Source organism: Heterocephalus glaber, unplaced genomic scaffold (assembly GCF_053883595.1).
Source record: "Heterocephalus glaber isolate CG9 unplaced genomic scaffold, H.glaber_assembly_v1.0 deba00001447, whole genome shotgun sequence".
Lineage (NCBI taxonomy): Eukaryota > Metazoa > Chordata > Mammalia > Rodentia > Bathyergidae > Heterocephalus > Heterocephalus glaber.
In genome coordinates, this window is record NW_028258299.1 from 8964133 (window position 1) to 8979978 (window position 15846).

Here is a 15846-nt window from a genome sequence, read left to right on the forward strand (position 1 = left end):
TCCAGGAGCAGAAGTCCATCATCTGATGAGTCAAAGTTTATGATACTGCTTCACTGACATCTACTAGTCACAGGGTCACTGTGCTCAAGGCCATATATTCAGTTTGGCTTTTTACTGCTTCTTGCCTGTAATGTGGAAAATGTGTGACACGGGGCATGACAGCAGAGTAGCCCCATTCTAAAGACCTTTAATTTTCAATCTAGGATCCAACTCAGCTTTACCTGTGTTCTGCAATGGGGACTTAGAGAAGAGGCAGGGAACTAGGCTCAGTCCCAAGTAACAAGGAAATGGACTTCTGAAGCTCAACTGCTATTTCCCCTTTGTGTGCCACTCCTTCAGATGTGGGTAGGGGAAGAGAAATGCAGCGCTGGTAAACCTTTTAGAGCTTTCAATGATAACAAATAGCCAGTTGCAGCATGCATGCCATGGATTCACCACCACTGCAATAGGGGATGAAAAGGCAGCATATCTGGACATTCTCAGGACCTTAAGCCAAATGTCATCAGACACTTATTTTTATTTCTGATTGTCCTAGAATTCCTGAGTTAATGATAACCTACACATATGAAATATTTCTTATATTTTTACTCCCCGTGGTGGAGTAAATAATGATCTACAGGGATGTCCTTTCCCCAGTGTTTTGTGTGTTAATTTACAGGCTAACAGGGACTTTGCAGATGTGATTAATTTAAGGATTTTGAAGTGGAAAAATTATCATGAATAATCCTTATAAGAGAGAGGCACCAGATTGTCAGACTCAGGGGGAGAAGATGTACAGACAGAACTCCAGCTCAGGGAGGAGAGAGGATGCTATTCTCCTGATACTGAAGATTGAGGAAGGGGCCATAAAACAAGGAATGCAGTTGGCCTCCAGAAGGAGGAGAGTAATGGAAGTGGAGTCTTCAAAACTCCCAAGAAGCTGGCCTGGCCAACACCTTGAGTTTCCCAGAGGCAAAATTATCTTGGATTTCTGTCATCTCAAACTGTAAGAGAGCACTGTGCTATTTTAATCCACAGAGTTGCAGATGCTTGTCAGAGCTGCAATTTGAAACCAACATGCTGCTCTTTGTCCTTGAAAAACACAACATGGAAACCAACTTTGTTTTTCTCACCTGTGCCATTTCCTTGAGGTAAGCATCAATAAAGTCTCTTGGCTCATTGGGATTCCAGTCTCTCTTGTGATTTTCAATCACACGAGAAACAAATGATTTCAGTTTGTCCCAGTCTCTGAAGAGAGTATGATGAGGTCCAGGGAGGAATTCCATTATCCGTGGAAAGAAATTGTACAGCTAATGGAGAGAAACAAAGTGATCGTGGAGACAACACACAACTGCTTTTGCACTTTTTGTGACCATGTTCTCCTTCCATCTCTTTATTTGCTCACACTAAGCCTGTGGTGTCACATGGAGTCCTCTCTCCTCTCATCTCTCTTACAGGAATCTCAACTCTCCATCCAACATATACTGAGCTTCAGACTCCATCTCACTGCCCCCCGCCATGCTTTCCACATTACTGTGAACCACCACCTTCCCCTACCTGGATGCTAACATTATTTTAGTGGTTTCCTGATTTCGCTCTTAAACAATTCCCAGCCTACTGCTCTATACAACTCCCACAGGGATCCTTAAACACTTGGGCCATATAGTTTCATTCCTTGGCTCTCAACTGTCCAATTGCTGTTCATTATACTTAAGATCAAGGTCACTCCTTGTGCCTATAATCCCTACAATTGTCCCTATAGATTGGCTTCTTGCTATCTCTCCCTGCCATCTTTGACTGCAAACTCCACAGAGGCCTTTGTGGTCAAATCAATGATGTTCCTCATTAAGATCTTTTGCCTTTGTTATTCCCTCTGACTAGAAAGCTCTTCCTCTGAAACCTCTATAACACCAGCTCTTTAGTGCATGTAGATGTTAGCAAATTGTCACCTCTGTGCATACCTGAGGATCCAGTAAGAAAGAAAGAAAGAAGGAAAGAAAGAAAGAAAGAAAGAAAAAAAGAAAGAAAGGAAGGAAGGAAATATTAGAATTGGGTTAGAGAATGTAGCTTAGAGTTAAATAGACTGCCAATCATGACTGAGACCCTCAGTTCAGTGAAAAATCTCAAACGAAATGAAGAGAGAAAAGAATAATTAAATGCAACAAAATGATTTTAAGTAGTTTCTGTTAACTTCAATATTAAATTGTCATACTTTTGCTTCAAAGAGCTAGAAAAACAAACAGAAGAGCCCATTTGAATCTGACATCAGCCCAATTTTCCTGAGCAAGGTACAGGAGGAGAAGTGCTTACTTGGCCCACAGGAGATCCTTCCAAATGGGTAACTTCATCCAGTAACCTCAGCAGCTCCTGAAACTCAGCATCCTGGTAGTCAAAGCGTTCCCCAAAGATGATAGAGCAAATTATATTGGAAACTGCATTGTTGATCTTGAAGTGAGGGTTGAAAGGCTGTCCTGGAGGTTGAAGAAGCAAGAAATAAGTCCTTCAAAAACCACTGGTTTGTCTCTATATTTTTACAGAAAGTCTGCTCTATATAACTAGTAGAGAACTGCATTTGAAGCTCTTCCCTCAGCATCTAAGATATGGTAAGGACTCTTCAATGTTGTGCTCAATAAATTTATGATCAGTGTTTAAATTTGGTAATATGTTTAATGCATGTCTAACTGTGTCCTCCTTGAGGATAGTGTCATTAGAAGGTGTTCACTATTCTATCTCAGGGCCTAGCACAGTGATGGGCACAGGGATTGCATTTAGCCTCTTAAAAAGTATCTGAACAATGACTGGATGGGTCTCAACTTCCCATACCTAAACTATGAAATGCTCACCTTTCTCCTCTGCTATGACCTCAGCAAGGTGGTAGGCTTCTTCCTGGATGCGTTCCTCTAGGCTCTTCTTTCCTAAACCAAAGTTCCTTAGTGTGGTCAGGGTGAACCTTCTTTGTTCCTTCCATATTTGGCCATTGGACATGATCAGTCCTGGGGAAATGGAAGTCGACACGATGCTATTCTGATACCATTATGCAAATACCTGGCAACTGTATGGACATGTGCATCAGATACAAAGGAGGAGGGACATTAATATACTCCGAATTTATTCATAGCCATACTCCCAGAGCAATGAACATAATTCTCACATTTGCTGGCTAACATTTACTAACTGCTCCCACATTAGTATTTTTATGTATTTTATTATTTTGTGCTCACAGAAACAACAAGGTAGTATTACATAGCATCACTTCCAGTCTATTCTACTATTGAGAAATCAAGGACACTAGGAATAAAGGATGAAGTGAACTTTGCAAGGTAATACAATTCATAAGCAGATGTGGAAATTCTAGTCCACCCGTATCCCTGACCCATGCTTTGATTAGAAGTCACATAAATTTAGTTAAGTGTTAGTGTTAAGCTAAAGATCAGTAATGCAGATGTGCATAAGCCAAAGCCCACAGGCACAAGAGTCACAAAAAGTCTTTACAGTCTTTATAGGTGTCCTATCTGAGTTGGGCATTAAAAGATGAGGAATGATTCAAGAAAGCAAGAAGGAATGAATATTCCTCACAGAAAAAACATCACAGGCAAAGATGCAGAGTGTCATGTTGTGCTCCATAAACTGCCATTTGTTTCATAACACAGCCAAAGCCAAGCTCTTTTCCATGTCTTCATTTCTAGAGGTCTCTTCAACTTCCCTATGTATCTGTGTGTGTCCTTTTCCATGACATTGAAATGGCCCCTTTTGCCGTGAATCCAGTGAAATCTCCAACGTCATCTCATGTGGTCTTTCCTTAGCTCTCTACAATTCTTCTTTGAATGACTTCTTTCCAGTAGCGGTGTGGATAGCACACATACAGATTTTCCCCTAAATGTCTGTGAGCAACTTGTACTATTTTGTGGTTATTTTCTTCTGTAAAATCTTGAAATGATGGTAGCCTTCACGATTATGTCCCTAGCATCCTCTCGTCTCTTCCCACATACCATTTTTGGAAATCCTATCAGATCCCATAATTTTAAATAACCACTGCTAGTCATCATCTGTTTCTGTCCCTGAACTCTGTACTCATTATTACAATGACCCCTTGACTTAGCCAATTTGAAGCACTGCAAACTTGGCCCATCCAGGCTTAAATTCTTGACTTTATCCATAGGACTCCCAACAAAAGCCAATCCTACCCAAATACATTCTCCTCCTCTAGGTGTTCCTCTTTCCATCAGGTACCTGTGTGGGAAGCACCTCAACACATCATTATCGCTACATTGAAGTCATTGTGTCTTATTAGGTTTCCCTAATGATTACCTGGAATCCATGTAATGTCATCATAACCATCCTTTCCTAACACACTATCATTTCTTTCCTCTCACCTGGTCTAAGCAGTCACTTTCTGTAAGCTAAAATCTACAAAAGTCTCTTGCTATCTCAACTGCATTTTTGTCTTGTCATCCTTGTGAGTCTTAGTAATGTACTCTGCATGATTTTTTTCTCCACTGAAAATCTTTCAAGAGCTTACATTGTCTCTAGGATAAAAACCAATGTCCTTAACAAGAACTTGCATAAGCTATTCTTAGCCAGGCAGCTTTAACTCCATTTAATTATATCCTTTACAATAATTGGACATCTTTTATTTCATTAAGTTCCTTGTCCTTTTTCTCAGGTCAGGGATTTTTCGTATTATATTCTCCTTGATTGAATGGTGTTGTTTTTCACTTCATTAAATAAATTGGCTTTACTACATCAACTTTTCCTGCATTCCAAGATTACATTAGATTCTCAGAACAAGTGTCTCATTGATGTGGTCTTTTTTTTATTGCAGTTAATGTGCTCCTCTCAGGACAGCATTACTATTACACAAAACAAATATATGTAGCATTCTTCTCAGTCTTCTATCATTTATTCCTAGCACTCACATTTTCATGGCAGTAGATGCATGTAGAATTAATTCATGGACTATTTCAAAGAGGGATTTGAAGCTTCTGAAAAGGATGCTTTGATAGTTTAAGAGATTGAGGTTTTGATTTCAAATTTTAAATGTTTAAGTTTACTTAATGATGATTTTAATTTTCCATCCCTACTTGTTCTAATGTGGATTAGAAGGTGTTAGATACACCGTGTGATAGGGCCCTAAAGAGACAGAAGAAAAGCTAGAAGCAGATAGAGGCCGCAGGAGAATGATGCAGAATCGCATCCATTTTCCTAAGGGAAGAGGTTCAGAATGGAGAAACAGAAAGACACAATGCATGGCCTCCTACTCTGCTGTGAATGCATGATATGGTCACTTTAGTATCCAAGCATGCAGAGTGACTCCTGCAGGATATGTGGATTCTTCTAGATCTTCATCAAGGTCAATGCTCTGAAGTCCTCTGAGGAGGTGCTCTAATCAGGGAATATAAGCACCCAGCTTCCTCTAATAGGTAAAATTTCATAACGTGATGGTTGTGGGGCATTTAGGAACATGATAAGACACAGAGGCACTTTTACCATACATACCATGCACATTTTGAACACATTTATCATGGTCAAAACACTTACCCTTTTTACCAAAGACATGGTCTCGAGTAGGAGTCATGGGCCGGTTCATAAAGTTCTGGTCCGTGTGGGTAAGGACTTCTTTGATTAAGGGCAGTCCAGTTACAAGCACTGCAGATATGTCAGCTACTTCCAAACTAACAAGGTTACCGTATTTCTTCACATGCTAAAAAACAGTGATATAGTCAAAGTTAAACATGGATGTGTATATGTGTCCAGGGATTGAGGATGAGTGTATCAAAAGAGCTTGTTCTGAAGGGATTCTGGGTTTGTGTGAGGAACTGGATGCACCTTGGTTCTGTGAGATATGTTTCTGAATTATTTCTCTTCTCTCAATACAGTCATATTCAATTCACTTCAGGATGGAAGTTCCTTTAAAAATGTATTCTTATCTTCCACCTCTAAACTGAGTGAGCATCTACCCTAGAGGAGGCATCCAGACACAACTGTCATACAATGAACAGTGTCTCTAACCTGACATATCCTAGAATCTGGTGAAGACACAGAATTCAGCACTACTGGCCTGCTGAAGAAGGATAAGATGTGTTTATTCCAAGTCTGGTGCAGCAAGGGCAGACTTCTTAGTGAAGCCACAAAACTATCCAGCCTGAGAAGCGTGCCCCCTGTCGCACGACATGCCATGTAATGGGAAGTGCACCACAGGGTGGAGGCAGGAACCAAGTCATCCCTCTAGCTCTAGCGCTATGCAAGGCCTTGGCTCTGTGGATTCCTCGAGGTGGGCTCTCAGAGACGGTACCTCACTTTCTGAGCCTCAGTTCCTCAGGTGTGAAAGACAAAATTATTTTTCTCTCAAAGAATTCTGTGGAGAAGAATGACAGCAGCAATGTGAAAGTCACTTTCACTTCTGGTTCCATGTATACAGCCTCTCAGCCAGGCTCTGAGGCAGGAATGAGCTCTGTGGGAAAGGAAGGCAGATGTTGGCTCCTGACAAGGAGAAGAGCACACTGGGATGCAGAAGGAGCCCTGACTGTCACACACAGCCACATTCCCCGGGTGCCATGTCACCCATCTCTCCTGACTTCTCTCATTATCTTGTCAGTGTCCTGTGGTACTAAGGATGTCCGTATTTCAGGAAAAAAGTGAGCTGCAGCTGAAGTAATATGCACACAGTGACAAAACTATTCAGTGAGGCGATTTCCAGGCATTAGGTCAGACTGGGGGACAAAGATGTGAACTTGAGATGGAAAGCTTTAAGTTTTACCCCAGCATCCTGTGCTCACAGCAATGCAGAAGCTGAACTCAAACCTTGCACTACTCTTTTCAGCTGGAGCCCTGTGTGAATCTACTGTCATCTCTTCACAGTCTGTCCTGGCTTGCTATACGGGCAGAGGCCAGAAGTACATTTCTTCAGAGAAATGCCAAGAAAAAATTTACTTCATCTTCATGAATGCCTGGATTATCTTTCTCAATCTTACATAATGGCTTTCTTCATTAAGTTGGAATATTAAACACTGATATTTTTGGAACAATTCACATCTCACATTATTGTTAAACAATGCCTAACATGGTATACACAAACTAGAATCTCAGCTTGTACATGTGAGGGATCAGCACTCCAATTCCACTCATTGAAATCAACAGCAGCATTCCATCTCCATGCGTTATCTGCCCATGTAGTTTTGTAGTTTGACAGATGGGCCAACACTTTTATATTTTCAACAGTGTAACAGTGCTGATGTTAAATGGCCACTTTGATCCCCACCATTGATTCTAATAGTTCTTAAATTCACTCAAGTTTTTGTTGTTGTTGTTGTTGGAGGTGGTTGGGGTAGTTTTTTTGTTTTGTTTTTTGTCAATTACTTCACATGGATTAAATGACCCAGAGGGCATCTGAGAAAACTTCTTAAGGTAGAACATAATTTTCAAAGCACATGATTAAACAGATCATTAGAAATCAGAAAGGATTAAAAATAATACAACTCAGAATAAAAACAGGCTTATAAACAGACATAAACATTGAAATAGAAAAATAACTGATAAGGTGTTATAAAAGGCAAACAAAAGCAATAGGAAACATTTCATAGTAAAAAGGAAAATTCTAAATGTAGCACCAAGTGTTTAAAAATAAAGTTCACCAAAATGAAGAATGAGAATGATGAAAAATGAGAGGCGAAGGGTTACTGAGAAAAGAGATTGAACCAGGATGACAGAGGAAGAAACAAGAGAGAGATTTCACTGAGTCTAAGTTCGAAAACCAAAGATCCAGCTAAACAAAGAAGTGAAGAGAAAAAGAAAAGAGGGTACCAATCCACATTTCCACTACCACTAGCCGAGAGGGCTTATTGCCCTGAATTTTCCAGAGAACTGAGTGTATGTGCATTCGTGTGTGTGTGTGTGTGTGTGTACCTAATGGACATGCTATTTCTACATATTCCTTAGGTTTAACATCTTCATGTTGCATGTAGTATTTTAAAAAATCAACAATATGTTTCTAATCTGTTTGTATAAGGAGTTCGGATTTTTCTTTTGGATCATAGACTTTTTAATAAAAACAAAACTATAATTTAATGTTGATTCTACACAAATACAGAAAGATATTTACCAACGTCCTACAGAAGTATTGCTGAGTGTGTGTGGTGGTGCACAAGAAGCGATAATATTTTATATCCTTTGCTAAATTGCAAATTTTTTTTAAATGTTGTCTAAATAGGCATGTATTACTTTTATGGTTAAAATAATTTTATGTAGTGAAAATAATTTTTATCTACTTAAAAACAAAGGAAAAATAAACTTTAGGAAATAAAAATAAAGTTGTGTGTTTCTTAGCTATTTTAGTCATGAAATCCTTTGAAAATGTAGTCTACATCATGGACCACAGACCCGTGTGCATATGAATAGAGGTGCGCATGTCTGTGCAGATCTCCTGTGGTCTACACTCCTGCTAAGTACTGAGATCTCAAATGCACTCTGTGTACAGAGGCTTCCCATGAGGAAAAGTGCACACAGAGCAGAAGACAACACATGCCAGAATGCTGGTGTGAAGGGACATGAGGCTCTCACAAGAGATGAATATCCACGTAAGATGTAACAGAACACTTTAAGTGGGACTTGGGCCAAATTCTATGGGAAACTCAGGATGATAGCAAAAGCACATGTCATGTGAAAGCAAAGGCACTGTAGGTTGTGAGAACAGCATGTGGAGGTGCTAAGGCAGGAAATTGAAGGTGTTTGGAAACAACATGATGCCTGGCATTCAAGGAACAATTGGGTTTTCTGCAGTATATTGCGATAAGGTTCTGAAGAAAGGAGCAGTGTCAAAACCATAGAAATAAGCATCATCTATGTGCGAGGGATCCTGGCAGTATCTTCATATTCAGTAACTTATTTTATCTCTATAATAAGCCTATACAGAAGTGGTGGCTAACCATTTAGAGACTGAGTGACCAAGCTCAACCCAAAATCCACTTATTCACCTCAAAGTGACAACACTGCAATTAAATCTGCATGTTTGGCTACTGGGGTGATGCTGGCCTTGGCTCAAGTGCTGCCAGAGGGTGTTCTGCATGCCCAATGCATCATGTGTACCCTAGGTTCACTGCCACTGCTACACACAATATCTTTCTGTTTTAGAAAAAGAAGCAGAGAGAAGTAGCACACAGCTAGTGGTGGAATTTGTGGTGGTTTCTAATACATTCTGTAGTTCTCATTCTTCAGTGAAACTATAAATACATTTCCCTGTGTTCTTTGCAGTGATGGAGCTGCCTACATACTAGCTGGCCATATGACTTCCTCATCAAAAATCTCATTTCCCAGTCTCTCCAGTTTTGGGCGAAAGAACCTGAAAAGTGGTTGTGTGTGTATCTTGCAAGTCACAGCTTTATAAAAGCTGCTTTCTCAACACCGCCTGAGATAGGAGACAGGGCGTGGCTTAGGCTGCATGGGAAGAGAGGCTTGGTAGGATCCCAGGATCTACACAGCACTGCCTCTCTAAACTCCATATGGAGAGCTTCTCTTGGGTTCCCAGGAGATGTGGACAGCATAAAAGAGATGGGAAATCACAAGGAGTTCACTATCACAACTCTTCATGGGACCCCATTCTGTCTCCCAGACTCCCAAGGTGTACTTTTATTTTTCTCCTTTCTCTTTTCCTTCTTGATGTAGCCAAAATTTTCTCTGCAGAGCTAGTTTCTCCTTCACCCCTAGTTTTCACATAAGCATTGTCACCATTTTGGGCTTTTTTGTTCAATTCTTCGTTCAAGGCGAGGAGCTGGAGCATGTTTAATTGATGAGCCATTTCTAAAGGGAACTACTGGATAACACAGCCATTTCCATTTCCTCTTTCCATGGGCCACAACTCACAGGTGATGATGTTGGTATAAGACAGAAGGAATAACACAGAAGGAACTGAAGTCTGGATGATGCTGTGAGACAAAGCCTCTCTATCCTGCACTGCATGCTTATGTCTGATCCGTTTGTGAGTAAGAATTAACGTTCACTGTTTACTTCATTGTATATTGAGGCCTCTGTTACAGTCATCTTGATGAGCAAACTATTTATTAATTTATACAACTTATGTACCATGCACATTGTTTATATTCTGATGAGATTTTTTTTCCTTTAAATAAACATTCCTTTCATCAGCCATATGGGTATGACAGGAAATGTTTAGAAAATGGTTGAGGGAGAGTAGTGCACTTGCCCACATGCCATACAAACAGCCTGGTTCCCTCCCTTTACTGTCACCATGCTGTAGCACAAGACATCTCACTCATTTAAAATTTCCTGTTTTTTTCTCCACTCAGCCAATTGCCAAGCATTCCTTTAAAATCCTGTCAGTTTCTTCCAATGTTGTACAAAGGTCATCCTTAGGGAGGCCCATGGACAGTGATAACATCTCTTGCTACCTGCTTGGTTTCCGAATTTCCAGACCCATCTTGTCACAGGCTGTCCAGTACTGTGCCTGGCACTGTTAGCACTTACAATGTCTTCCAAGAGACACAAGTCTATGAATAATATCTGGTGACCATGCTACCCAAACTTAATTATCCTCCAATGACATCTTAAATGGCAGATTGCACGTGTGGAAAAGATTTACACGTCAAATAATGTTGAGTCCAAGGTTCTGTTTTCCAGTATCTACTGAATAATGTGGGCAAATCACATTACTCTTTCTCCTTAGCAAGGTTCCTCCGGGGTACAATGGAAATGCCACCAGCTAATACCTAACGTATATGCTTACTGTGAAGACTGAATGGACATGAACCCAAAATCCTAGTCCAAGAGTTAACACACTGTTGGTGTTAGTGTTTTCCCACTGCAAGAATGCTAATGTAATTGAAACCTAACTATCCCATTTATTTCAGGTTGTTTTACATACACATACTTAAAAAATCCCGGCATATATAAGAAAAATAAACTGTTTCATGAAAAGAAATCACTGGGTCAGGGATAGGATCCTAGACTCAGTTTCACCACTCGCCTGTTTTGTGGCATTAGGCACCCTCTCCTGCCACATGTGTTTGAGTACCAAAAGAAGGACACAGAATGAACTTTTTAATCCAGACAAGATGGAATAGGCAGTCTACTTTATTCCTAGTCAGCATTATATTACTTGACTGAACCAAAACTCCAAAGAAACCCTGTGTTCTTTAGCCAAAAGTCTAGGAAAAGTGCAGCCCAACAGGACAGAAACCTCTTAGCATTTTTACCTCTCCATCCTGAGCACAAGCATTGTGAAAGTGAAGTGCCCATCTCCAAGACCAAACAGTACCATGGCGCCCCTGGACACGAGATAGTCTTTCGCCCACGTACAGGTACCTGCTCTGCAGACTGTGTGCCATGAGCTGCTACTCCAGCCCTGAACTTCTCCAAAGCCTCCTGGAGATTCTGGAACTGAATTCAGATTCGCATCCTTGTCCTATAGTAACAAGGAGGGGCCCTTCTCTGTGAAGTAGATCTGGGCAGAATCTGACTTCTATCCACTTGTAATAAGGAAGGGCCCCTCTCTTATGCCTGCATCTCTTTTCTCCCTAGACTAAATGAGTATAAGGCAGACTCCTGTGGGAGTAAGAAACACAGTAATGTGGGCCAGAATAGCACTGAAGTGCTTTCTAATCTACAATTGAACTGGAGCTCATAGAAGGGAACACTCAGAAACTAAAAGGCTACCTGCTAATTTTAAAGATATTGTCCAGAATAAGGCTTATAAAAACATGCACAAAATATCAAGGGCATCATTTAAAATTACTCACCTCATCCAGAACAAGGAGACTCTCAACTTAAATGAGATGAGAAAGTGGTTGCAATTATAAAAGAATTAGATTTTAAAGCAGCTGCTATTAAAGTGTTGAAATGAATAATGACAAACACCAGGGAATCATAAAATAGTAGGAATTCTTACAAAAAACTAGAAGAATTACAGAAGAACTAAAGCGAATTTTTAGAATGAAAATTGTAATACTCTCAATAAAAGGCTGAAAAGAACTCTTCAGTGGCAGAGTGGTAATGTCAGGAATTCAGTGAAACTGAGGAGAGATCAGGAGAATGTACCAAGGTAAAAAGCACAGAGCAAGTCAATTGGAAATAACAAAGGCTGAGTCTCAGGACCTGTGGTTCAAAGCCAAGAGATCTAACATTTGTGCCATCACTCCGCAAAGGTCCAAGAAAGGTGAACAATTGAAGTTGAAAACCTACATTTGAAGAAAACTGGCTGAGATGACTTGCTGTAGTTTAGATTTAGCTGTGCCCCTGAAGTCTCATGTGATCGTGCCTGGGACCTGTGGGCGGTGATCTGCACACAGACACATTATAGTGGACTTGCTATTAGCAGGTGGGGCTTGGGCTGAAGAGGTGGGTCACTGTCTGCAGGACACAGGAGGTAATGTCACCCTTCCTGGCTCCTCCCTCCACTTTCCCTGCTTCCTGGACACCATGCCCTGAGCCACTTCCCTCCCATGCCCCTCTGCCATGCTGCCCTAACCTGGAGCCAGCTGGTTATTTTCTGAAAACTCTACAAACTGCGAGCCAAAATAAACCTCTCCTGTAAGTTTTGTGTGTCAGGCATTGTGTGCAGGGACAAGAAAAGTCTCTAAGACATGCCCCATTCTGACAAAAGACAAACCTTCACATTCAAGAACCTCAATAGAATAAAATCCCAAAGAAGCACCCAAGTTCTCCTGATCAAATCTCTGGAAACTAAAACAATGAACATGTCTTGAAAGTTGGCAGACAGAAGGAATTCATTGTCTACAGGGACTAACAATTCGATTTACAGTTGAGTTCTCATCCAATCCTGGTGGCCAAAAATTAGCAAAGCATTAAAATATAGGGAAGGAATGAAATAGTCACGCTACACTTTTACGTCCAGTGCAGACACATTTGAGAAATAAAGGTGAGATAAAGGTACTTTTCAATAAAATAAAAGTAAGAGAATTCAGTCCTCCTATAAAGGAAAGACTGCAAGATGTTATCAAGACCAGAAAGGAAATTACAAACTCGGAGCATCAGAAATGAAGAAAGAGTAATAGATAGGTAAATAACTCATAAATACAATAAATTATTATTCACCCCTTGAGCTTTCAAATTACATTTGACATTTTTAACCAAAATTATAATATTGTCTTGTGTGGCTCTCAGTGTATATAGATATAATATTGAAGTCATATATAAGGCGGCCAGGGTAAAAGGACCTCCTAAATGGTTATAACATATCTCTACAGCACTTCCAGTGAAAATGCTGGCACCAGCAAAGTTCGCTAAGCTATGTTTGGATCTTTAGAACAACCACTGAAAAATCAATATGAAAAGGCAGACTGCAAAACAGTGGAGGTGGATGAAAAGGTAATTGTTTGCAAAATGTCCAAGTAGCCCACCTGAAGACAGAAAAGGAGGAATGAACACTTGAGCACAAAACAGGACGGAAATTATAAAATGGAAGGCTTAAACCAAGTATATCTGTATTAAATAAAAAGTGAACCCATCAAGTATAAAGGGTATAGTTAGGAATAATTGAAAAAACAATCCAAGCATATCCTGTCTACAAGAATTCATTTCAAATATGAAGATGTAGGTAGGCTAAAATGTAAAAGAATGGAGAAGCACATATCCCTCAAGTGCTGATTAAAAGACAGCTGCAGTGGCTTATCGTATCAGATCAAGTTCAGGCAAAGAAAATTACTAAGGGCATAGAGGCATAATGAAGTAAAAGTATCAACTCACCAAACAGCCATGGCATTCTAAAATCAGTCTTATGGACAAAAGGACACAACTTGCAAAGACATAAAGGAAAAACTCCCAGAACTGACTGCAGAATAGGCAAACTCACCATGGAGTGTGGGATTTCAACATGCTATTCACGGGAGATGATGGAATCAGTACATAAGAAGGCAGTAAGGGTATTGAAAAACTAAACAACATTGGGATCTTGTAAGATCTCATTGAAATATGGAACACTCTGCTCACCAGAGTAGGATACTCAGTCTGCAAAGCATACGTGGCACATGCATTAGGGCACACTACATCTTAGGTCCTCAAATCAACCTTCATATATTTAAGAGAACTGAAAATGTGTGAAATATATTTTCTCACTATAATGTAATCACAGTGCAAATAAACAAAAGGGCAAAGGAAAAAATCTCTAAATATTTGGAAAATTAACAACACATTTCTGCACTGAGGGCGCAGCTGCAGGGTTATATTTACAACTCTGTGACTGATCTTGTCACTAGCTAGCAGAGTCACTGGGACGTCTCCTATCAGTTGACAGCACCTGCCCATCTCCGTGGGACAGCACAGACAGGGTTTACAACACTCCAGGAACCTGCGGGAAAAGGAGCAGTGATTCCTTGTGCTCCAACCCTGAACCACACTCAGGCTGCCCAGGCTCTGTTTAATATTCCTGATCAGCTCATGGTGCTGTAAGCCAGATACCAGGGAAGCCTGCTTGAGAGGGAGATTTCGAGGAAACTTCCAAGGTTGCTGAGTCCTGGGAGGCAGAGCCCTGGCTGGAGAGGATGACAGAAGTGGGCAGAGCCTGATCTCCAGTGGCTCCTGAAGGAATCAGAACCCAGGGGCATGGGAGGCACTGAGAGGAAGGGGAGATGAAGGATGACTTTGGTGAGTGCCCTGCAGGGGAGGGGACTGAGGCCAGCACTCAGGAAGTGTGGGAGGGGGGTGTCCCTGGCGCAGGGTGAGGAGTTAGAGGACATAGCACTGCTTTACACACCTGGAATGGAGCCTCTGAGAAAAAAGTTCCACATGTTTTTAAAAGGCTAAGAATACAAAAGCAGGCAAGCGGTTTCGGTTTCAATTTCTAACAACAAGGAACAATATGACCTAAGAGTCATACCACACTGAAACAGGAAACATTTATCTGTATTGCAGCACTGGAAAGGCAGATGGGTGAGGCCAGCAAGGCAGAAGGAAGGGGAAGCTGAAAGCAGGGTTCCAGCAGGTTCCCAGCCCCACCCTGGGAGCCACCCCACAGTCCCCTGTCCTGGAGGCCAGGCTGGGGTGAGGACGCGGGCAGCCTCGGTCCTCGCACCTACCCGCTTAACCGCCATTTGGGATTTTTCAACGTCCAGGTAGAAGAAGTTTCCCAGAAAAGGCAGGCGCCAGGGCCCCGGAGGGTAGTTCTTTGGGCGCCTCCTTTTGAGGAAGTCTGCAAAGAACAGGAAGGCAACAGCGCCCAGGAGAACAGTGCGGAGGTGGAGCGCGCCCCAGAGGGCGGCCACCAGGGATCCCACCGCCGCCAGCATGTGGAGGACCTGCGCTGGGCCTTCGGAGGACTGCACAGAGGACTGTCCTAGCTCATCAACACCTTGGTCCCCAGGCTGGCTTGCCTGTCCCGCCCCGCAACGCCCCGCCCAGTCCCGCCCCCTCCAGCTGTGCTGGCTCCTTCTGTCTCTGCCTCTGCAGCTCCTCCCTCCCAGGCCTGGCAGTTCCCTCACCTCAGCCAGGCCTCTACTGCATCCCCGGACAGGGCATAGACACTCTGCCCCCATGGGACTGCCCACACCCCTTCTGGAAGAGGTTGGCTAGGAGTGCTTTCTTTTTTAGTCATAAAATCCATTTTTCTGCACTCACCTGAGGCTCAGATGCTGGACTTAGCAGTTCAGGACCTTCTCAGCCTGAGAGTTCCACAGTCAGTGGAGCTGAAGTTTCCCCTCACCCTGTCACCCAGGCCTGTAAGCTCTCTGGTAATAGCAGCTCTAGGCATGTCTTGGGCTCTTACTAGCAGGCAGGCAGCACACTGGGCTCTTTACATGAAGGGCTTTGTTTTCACAGAGTTATGCAAAAGATGATCCTTTCTGACCTAATTTCCAGTTGAACTTCCACTATGCATGAATAAGAGGATTCCTGAGTTTGAAAGAT

The 15846-nt window shown here is 41.8% G+C and overlaps 1 protein-coding gene across 1 annotated transcript in view; it reads right to left on the reverse strand.

Annotated features, from left to right (window-relative positions):
- The window catches only part of LOC101719368 (cytochrome P450 2J2), a 39472-nt gene extending 24156 nt beyond the window's left edge, over nucleotides 1-15316 (reverse strand). Inside the window, exons 1-5 of the mRNA XM_004869601.4 lie at nucleotides 15021-15316; nucleotides 5518-5680; nucleotides 2823-2972; nucleotides 2290-2450; nucleotides 1113-1289 (exon numbers count right to left, since the gene is read on the reverse strand). Coding sequence (XP_004869658.2) covers nucleotides 1113-1289; nucleotides 2290-2450; nucleotides 2823-2972; nucleotides 5518-5680; nucleotides 15021-15230 — 861 coding nt within the window. The 5' untranslated portion in view covers nucleotides 15231-15316. The remainder of the gene's footprint in view (nucleotides 1-1112; nucleotides 1290-2289; nucleotides 2451-2822; nucleotides 2973-5517; nucleotides 5681-15020) is intronic.
- Between the last annotated feature and the right edge of the window lie 530 nt (nucleotides 15317-15846).